General features: G+C 43.4%; 1 protein-coding gene across 1 annotated transcript; it reads right to left on the minus strand.

The window, feature by feature from the left end:
- Positions 1–1,968: 1,968 nt before the first annotated feature.
- LOC121741284 (serine/threonine-protein kinase D6PKL2-like) lies at positions 1,969–5,758 on the minus strand. The gene is made up of 2 exons (XM_042133988.1): positions 5,131–5,758; positions 1,969–2,877 (listed from the first exon to the last, which is right to left on the minus strand). Exons 1-2 carry the CDS (start codon positions 5,643–5,645, stop codon positions 2,070–2,072), a joined length of 1,323 nt encoding a protein of 440 aa, XP_041989922.1. The 5' UTR covers positions 5,646–5,758; the 3' UTR covers positions 1,969–2,069.
- Between the last annotated feature and the right edge of the window lie 3,402 nt (positions 5,759–9,160).

The raw sequence follows: 9,160 nt of genomic DNA on the forward strand, positions 1-9,160 counted from the left end.
CCAAGAGTTCGGTTTCCTCGAGCCGTCACTGCTCCCATAGCCAATTGGTTATAAGATGAAACCCCCGTTGACTTATATTTTGGTATCAAACGTATCGCTAAATTTGGCTTGAAATTTTAACTGGCCAACCAATATAACTGAAACAAAAAAAGAACTAATCTAACCGTATATATAAGCTTCAAATTTGATTCAATTCGATAAAAGATTGATCTAACACTAGATTAAGTCCAACCACGTAAAGTATTGATGACTAGTCCACTTATCCCCTATCTAAAGAGAGAATAGACCTCTCACCAACATAAACTTTTCAAAGTCCACATTCACTTGAATAATCAGTTGTTTTGAAAATGATTATACATTACATAGAAGTAGGACATTTAGAAAGTCCATGAAACTTTATTGCAATGAAGAACGATTTATTACAGCAAAAGGTGTGGTCTCAATAATAAATTGGTGAAGACGATCTTGTGATTGAAAATGCTTTAGTTTTAGTCCAAGTGTACTTGAAATTGTTCTTTAAAGAAACATGACAGCTAGTTTGTGTGCACCTCATCCAATCCATGTTATTATCATTGACTTCATGTACGTTGTCGACTTAGATTATTACACATTATTCTTGTCTCCTTCTACCCGAAATTTGAGTTTACATTCCCACTAATTATATTGTATGCAATGCTAAAATTTCTAAAATAAAGCATGTTATGGACCCTAACATCCCATATCGGCTGTGAAGGGCAACTGAGAGCTGGCTCGTAGTGATGGCCCACCGATGACAATTATGAAGCAATCGATTTGTAATGATGGACAGCAAAGAAGAACCTGCTGCCACCATTGTAGCAGTGAGTAACGAGAAGTCAGATTAGAATGTAATTGGTGTGCGTTTTATGTATGGATCAACTCACAATTATGTATCGGTTATGAAATGTGAGGTTTATAGATAACTAATGGGGTTCATGATTTTGATTGTCTCTGTGACTTTTCATTTGACTAATACTCCCTCCGTCCCCAAAGAATATGCACTTTGGGTTCGGCACGGGTTTTAATGAAAAATTGGTAAAGTAAGAGCGAGCTAGAGAGAAAAAGTAATTAAAGTATTGTTAGAGCATCTCCAAGGAGAGAGATAAATGGAGAGGTAAAGTCATATAACTACCATATTTCCGTTTATTCTATGAAAAATCATTCTCTAAGGGGAGAGGTATATGAGAAAGTATTATACATTTTCCCATTTTGAAGAGGTATATCTTTACCTCTCCATCAATGGAGAGGTAAAATATTATAACTACCATATTTGTCTTATTTTCATGAAAAACCATTCTCCAAGGGGGAATGTATTTGAGAAGGTAAAACACTTTATATTTTTTTAATACATTTTATACTATTATTTTATTGATTTACCTTTCTATATACCTTTTTCCTTTGGAGTGCATTATTTTTTGGAAATGTATATTTCACTTTATGAGAAAGTAAATAGATAATATACCTCTTTCATTTACCTCTCCTTGTTGGAGATGATTTTAGTGGAGAATGTGCATCACCTCTTTAGAGAGAAAAGACTTTCTAAAATTAAAAAGTACATATTCTTGTGGGATGGAGGGAGTATAAGTTGTCGTGGAAATCTCTATCTATTTTTTCATCAACAAATGTATCACGAGCATTTGAACATTTCAACTCATTTTTCTTTTTCCTTTTTTTCACTTCCATAATAATATTTTCTGGCAACATGTATAATTGACATAAAACAAATAGTAATAAAGAAAAAATAGATGATTCGGGGTGTTTTTTTTTTCTATTCTTCTATTTGTTAATTTATGACAATTATAAAAATCATTTTCCATGGAGTATTAAACTGGTGCCTGGAAAATTAAAAAAATAGTTAAATTCTTAAAAACATTTTTTTCAGCGCACGCCATAGTTCACACATCGACCCTGACTATATCACTAATATAAAACTGCAAATAATAATTCAGCTAATAAGTAGAAAGACAGTTACACTATAAAAAAATTGAACATTATTTACATATAAGTTTAATAAACTCTTTTGCATTTTTCAACATTTTCTAACATACTAATTAATAATAGTCCACAGGTGTATCAGGACAGCTCTCATCCGACAAAACATCTCGACTAAACGGAGGTGGAACGAACGGTGGGCGATTGCATCTCAGCAACGCCCAATTCACTCCTTGGAAAAACGGATGGTTCTTGATCGCCGACGCACCCATCGTCGAACCCATCCGCCGCGCCGGATCCTTCGCCAGCAGCTGCGCGATCAAGTCCTTAGCCGGGCCCGGCACGGCCGGCTCCTTAGGGAACTCGAGCGCCCGAGCCACGATATTCGCTAGGGTTATCTCGTGGTCCATCCCGCGAAAAGGCGTCACTCCGTAGAAAAGCTCGAAGACGAAAATCCCTAGGGTCCACCAGTCGACCGCGCTCCCGTGCCCCTCCCCGGAGACTATCTCCGGGGCCAGGTACTCGTGGGTCCCGACGAACGACATCGACCGGACGTCAATCGGCTCGGCCACGAAGGCCGGGCCCGCTTGGCTCCCGGCCTTCTTTTTTTGTCTGCGCTTGTTGTGGAAGCACGACATGGACGGGACGATGCAGTTAGGGAGGATGCACGAGGCCGAGCCGAAAGCCGGCCAGTCGAGCGCGTGGTCGCCCTGCGGGGGCGGAGGCGCGCTCGGGTGATGGCTCTGGGCCGGGATCACCTGGGCCGGAGTCGAGGTCGAGTCGTCGCACATTAGCGACAGGTCGAAGTCCGTCAGCATTATATGGCCGTCGGATCGGACCAATACGTTTTCAGGCTTCAGATCGCGGTACACAATCCCCATCATGTGTAAGTATTCCAACGCAACCACAACCTCGGACACATAGAACCTAATTAAAACACAAACACAGACGGTGAGCTCAAATATGAAACCTCTAACCTTAGACAATAACCACTCTACCAGTAAGTCAACTCACACGTATCTATATCTAATGATCAATTATTGATTAGTTGGCAAAATAGCCTAGAAAAAGTGGTCCAACTTATAATGTTGTCACACCTTGGAAAATGAATGCACCAAAAATTGTTGACCTAAAAATGTTAGTAATATCATTACACCATTAAAAGAAGAGATATATTCAAATCTATCATGTGATTAATCATACAAATTAAAGAGACCAATGTGTTTTCCTGTCGGTACAACTATAGTGTCTAGGCCCCCTTAATTCTCCAACGAAGGCAAACCAAAACTAGTAAGGGGGGCCTCAGCCCCCTTACCCTACAATATACAAAACTTAGTGCCAATATTTTTCCCTTTGTTTTTTTGCTTTTTGTTACTTTCTTAATGTTGTGTATCTCTTCTCAACTATCAAAAAGAAGGATCTTTATACACCGAAAAAAGTGAAGTTTCCCTTACCTTCTTAAAGATGAGATAGAAGAAAGGGAAAACACACTTCAATTATTCTACAATTATTAGTGTCCCAATAGTCAAATATTCACATGTGAAAATAACAAACTTCGAATGAATCATTTTAGTGTTGCAATGAAACTTATTATCATCAAACCTATCAAATTATGAGATGATAAATCAAACCTTAGTTAGTAAGATGTTTCCCTTCAACCTATTGGTTCTAGTTACGGTGGAACTTATTACCATCAAGCCTATGAAATCATATGATGATAAAACATAACTTAGTTGGTAAGACATGTCCCCTTCAAACTTTAAACAGTAGGTCAAATGTACGAATTACAATGAAACTTATAGCCACCATCAAAACTATTAAATTATGCTATCATGACACATGATGAGATTAGGATATCAACCAGCAAAAACATGTCTGATGCAATAATGCAATGCATGCCTTGTCGTGGAGCTAAGATTTGTTGTAAAGTCAAGAAGAAAAAATCGAAGAAGATAGCTACAAAGTCGGCATTAATAGATTGCTACACATCAATAGCCTAATATTGGCCGATAAAATATTAAATAAAAAACTTATATTCATTATTGTAACACAAATTGCTCAATTAGGACAAACAAAATTTGTTTGTTGCCATTTCATTCCCACCCCAAAGCCAAATCACACACATTGTCACATCATTCTAGCTTCACTAGCATCATACAACATGGCCTAATTGTCAAATAGTAATATAATTTCATTTGATATCTTGCAAAATTATTTTAGCACTCCTATATTACAATCAAATTGGAATCCCACAAATTAAGCAAAAAGTTAAAACTTAGCATCTCATACCCTCTTATGGTCCTCATTTTAGGGATCATATGATTGCATGTGACAAAACAGAAATTCTTAGACTAAAATTAAGAATTCAAAGGGGTACTTTTGTAATTTCAGGCACACATGTTCGAAGATCTGTTTCTTTGGGAACTTTCTAAATTACTTTACTCAAGATTAAATTTTTTTTAATATCAATCGATTCAAACTCATTAAAATAGCATATGTACCAAATAATTTATTCATGGATCACGTGTGTTATTGCACGTTTTGTAATTGTAGGTCCACTTTTAACCTTCCAGTTTTCCAATTTTAACCTTTCAATACGAAGCCGGAGCTACAATCCTGTGTTTCACAATGTACAATACATTACTACTAAGTAAGTAGGATTATTTGTTTTAATTGATAGGAGTATTAGTTTAGTTTAAATGCTAATAAAAAAATTCAAGCGTGAATATTTCAACACTGATTATATCCAGTTGGGGTTGGTGCTGAGCTGTCACTCACACCGGCTTTCTATCTCACCATCACAAACCAAAACATATTCAAAAACTCCCCCTCCATTTCCCCATCATAAATATGCTCTATGTTTCTATATTTGAATTTTATAAAAAATTATGGACCACAATAAATGACATGTTTATAGATTTGGCATTCAAAATATTTTCTAGACCTATTAGGAAATCACATAAATATTAGTAAATCCCATAATACAGTAACAAAATCGAGACACTAATTAGGTACTACCATTATTATTTACTCATCACCGATTTAGGATTATTAATTCACAAAGCGACACCCACTAGTGCTCCTCTATTATATGGAGTACTACTAAGAAATAAAATAATAATACTAATAATAATAAAACAGACGTAAGTAATAATTAAATTAAGAAGGGTTTTAACGCACCTGACGGCGGATTCCGGGAAGCGCTTGCAGGGCTGGCGCTGGCGGAGGACGTGGAGATCTCCGCCGGGGCAGAACTCGGTGAGCAGGCAGGACCATTTGGGCGTGTCGACGGCGGCGTAGAGCTTGGGAAGAAACGGGTGATCCAATATTTGTAGGATTTCCTTCTCCGTCTTTGCCCTTCCTTCCTTGTTGCGGCTCGCCAGCTCCTTCCTGTCCATCACCTTCGCCGCAAATAGCGCGGCGGAGGGAGGCGGTGGTTTTGGAATGTCGGCGGTGGGGGAGGGGGGAGGTTTGAGTTGGGCGAGGTAGACGGAGCCGATGTCGCCGGAGCCGAGGCGATGGAGGAAGCGGAGATCGGTAAGGGAGAGGGAGAGAAGGGCAGAGGAAAGGGGAAAGTGGGAGGAGGGGGCGGTCCAGTCGGAGCCGGAGCTGGTGGAGCGGGGGATATCGGTGGTGGTGGTGGTGGTGGTGGAGTTGAAGCTGAGGCTTTGGAGGTCGTCGGAGCATGGCTCCATTGAGTGGGTTTGGGGAAAAGGAGCATTGGATTTGGGTTACAAATACTACATTATAATTAAGGGGCTTCGGCCAATCTGCGTGGCACGTGCGGATATCATAATTTCATTCTCAAAATCTGTTTATAATAAAATGAGATTTTATTTATTGCCGCGGATTCACTAGTTTCTTCATTCTTGGAGATCTATAGTGATGGGGTACGGACTAAACAAGCCCAACAGCAGTGACGGCCCATCAGCCCAAGGAAGAGTATGAGTTCGGCATTACCAAAGAGTTCGGCATCAGCCTACAGCTCGGTAAAAGCCAACCAACCATCACGCTCTCAGGTCGGCATCAAGCTCTACTCTCAGATCGGCAACCAAAGCAGTTCGGTCTCAGTAAGAGTTCGGCCTCAGCCTACAGCTCGGCAAAAGCCAACCAGTCAAGCTCTGCTCTCAGGTCGGCATCAAGCTCTACTCTCAGATCGGCAACCAAAGCAGTTCGGTCTCAGCATTTCGACCGAACAAGGAGTTATTGGACCCATACTGGATTTCCACAACTTCCAACATACCCACTACCACGTGGTGTCAATTCAGGCCACGATCGTAGGCCATGACCTACACTACATCCACGATCTTAGGCCATGACCTACACGACATCCACGACTTAGTGGTGATGCAAGCCACGATCTTAGTTCAATGTATAAATAGAACTTAGATCAGATAGAAAAAGGTTAAGCTCTCTAGAGATAAAATCATATAGCAAGTCTGTGTTGTAAGCTGTAATCCCAGATCAAGCAATACAACCTTGCCCTCCCTTCTTCCCGTGGACGTAGATTTACTTCAGTAAATCGAACCACGTAAATTCTGTGTGTTGTAGTTTTCATTCTCTACCAGCTTTTACTAACATCAGAAATTCGCGGAACCATCACTGGCGCCGTCTGTGGGAAACAGAGAACAAAATTTGTGATAAAGCGAATTTTTGATCCCTTTTTTTCCACCCAAAAAATGCATACCAGATCGCAGAGTACCCGTATTCCTGCCCGTGAGAACCAGGAGGAAGCCAATCCATCCCATAGGTCTGGAAAACAGCCTAGGGATAAATCCACCACCAGTTCTCATGGCGAAGGAACAGGCCGCTCCAAAAATCGTCCCACTGAGTCTTCCCAGCAGCCTGATTTGAATGAGGCTGTCAAGCTGTTCTTGGCTGAGAAGCAGGATGAGTTCTTAGCCTTCCTGCAAAAGAGCCAAGAGCCGAAGACGAAAACGGAGGATTCTCCTTCCTCATCCAGACATGAAAGTCACTACCGCAGTAGTGCCGTGTCTTCCAGGAAGAAGAATCCTCAACCCCGACATATTCCTGTTCCTCCTCGGTACCGGAATCACAGGAGAACTCAGTCTCCTCCATACCGACGAGATATCGGATTCGCCGTGTACGGAGCACTGAAGACTCCGTTCTCGGACGACATCACCCGAACTCCCCTACCACAGAACTACCGAACTCCGTCGATGACTTACGACGGGCTCGTGGACCCTCACGATTTCTTGGGGCGCTATCAATATAACATGGCGAACCAGGGTCTCAACGAGGTCCACATGTGCAAGCTGTTTCCCGAGCTGCTCATCGGGAACGCGAGAAGGTGGTTCGATAGCCTCCCCCAGGGCAGCATCAGATCTTACCGAGATCTAATGGATGCCTTCCACAGGAGGTTCTTTCAGAAAGCGGAAGCCCGAATCACTTCGGCTCAGCTGCTTTCCATTCGTCAAGGTCGCGACGAAAAAATCAGCGACTTTATGACAAGATTCCACAAGGAATGCCTGCAAGTAGACGATCTCAACGATCTGCTTGTCATCTCGGCATTCCAAAATGGAATCCTGCCCGGAGCTCTCTACAGGAAGCTCGTTGAGTGCGGTCCGCAGACAGCTCAGGAAATGTGGGACATTGCGGACCAGTACTCCCGGGCCGATGAGGCAGACCGTCGCAAACGGTCTTTAGACAGCTCATCGTCCCGAGGAGACAGGAGGAAGCCCGATCATAGCGATCAGGGACATCCTCGCCGAACTCCTTTTGGCGATCAGGGACTTCCTCGCCGAACTCCTTTTGAAAGGATTCAAAGGACCCCGGTGCAAGACAGATTGGGACCCCGTCTCAATCCCGAGAAGCCGCCCGCTCAGTTCGTACCGCTGAACAAGCCGAGAGCGGAAATTTTCGAACTGCACTCTGACCTGTTCGAAAAGCCAAAGCGGATGACGAAATCAGCCGCGCGCCGACCCCAGGATAACTACTGCTCCTACCATCAGGACCACGGTCACGATACCGAGGAGTGCAGAAACTTGGCTGCAGGTATCGATGTTCTTGTGAGGGCAGGGACATTGAAAAAATACCAAAGCAAGCAGTCAAAGAAGAATAAGAAGCAGAGAGGTGCGAACTGCGCTCCTCAGGATCCGAAAAGGCAGCCGGATCCCGAAGACGATGACGAGCCGCAATATGATGGAGTAATCCTGACTATTGACGCTCTCCCTGCTGGGAAGACCAAGTCGTCCCTGAAGTCAGAGCGCAGAGGCTCCAATCGAGAGGAGCCAACGCATAAAAGGCTGAGGCAGGACGAAGTGATTACGTTCTCGGATGCTGATCCCGTCCCGGCCATCTCTCCTCACCAAGACGCCATTGTCATCCAAGCCGGAGTGGCAAACAAACTGATCCACAGGGTGTTTGTGGATACAGGAGCGTCAGTCAGCATTCTTTTTAAAGAGTGCTTCGACAAACTAGAAGTGGACCCAGCTCGGCTCAGTCCGGCTCCGCTTCCCCTGAAAAGCTTCGCCCAGGAGGACACCCGCCCTGAAGGTATTATCAGCCTTCCGATCACGGTGGGGAAAGCGCCTACTAGCTCCAGTACGATGATTGAGTTTTTCGTGGTGAAAGCTCGGTCCCCGTACAACGTCATCCTGGGAAGAGACTGGCTCAACACAGTTCGGGCCATTTGCTCCACTTATCACCTCACTATCAAGATCCCTACTAAAGGAGGGATAGCGGTCATCCGAGGTGACCAAAAGAGAGCAAAGGAATGTCTGCAAATTGCGCTTAGAAGTGCCGAGCAGTCAGATCGGCACCACCAAGCATAGCAATCACAGCAGCCGGAGTCAGAGGCGATGACCGAAGTCATACATGAGCCGAACTCGATGACAGTTCAGCTGTACGAAGACGATCCATCCAGAACGGTTAAGATCGGCTTCGCGGGAACGCCTCTACTTCGGGAAAAAACCATCCAGCTCCTCAAGGAGTACAAAGACGTCTTTGCATGGTCTCCGTTGGACATGACCGGAGTGCCCCCCGAGGTAATCACTCATCGTTTAAATATTGATCCTTCGGTCCGGCCGATAAAACAGAAGCAAAGACTCTTTGCGGCAGAACGAAGTCAAGTCATCCATGACGAAGTCCGTCAATTATTGAAGGCGGATGTGTTATTCGAAGTGAAGTATCCTTCGTGGGTGGCCAATCCTGTCATGATCAAGAAAAAGGAAGGAGGATGGCGGATGTG

The sequence above is a fragment of the Salvia splendens genome, chromosome 7, assembly GCF_004379255.2.
Source record: "Salvia splendens isolate huo1 chromosome 7, SspV2, whole genome shotgun sequence".
NCBI lineage: Eukaryota > Viridiplantae > Streptophyta > Magnoliopsida > Lamiales > Lamiaceae > Salvia > Salvia splendens.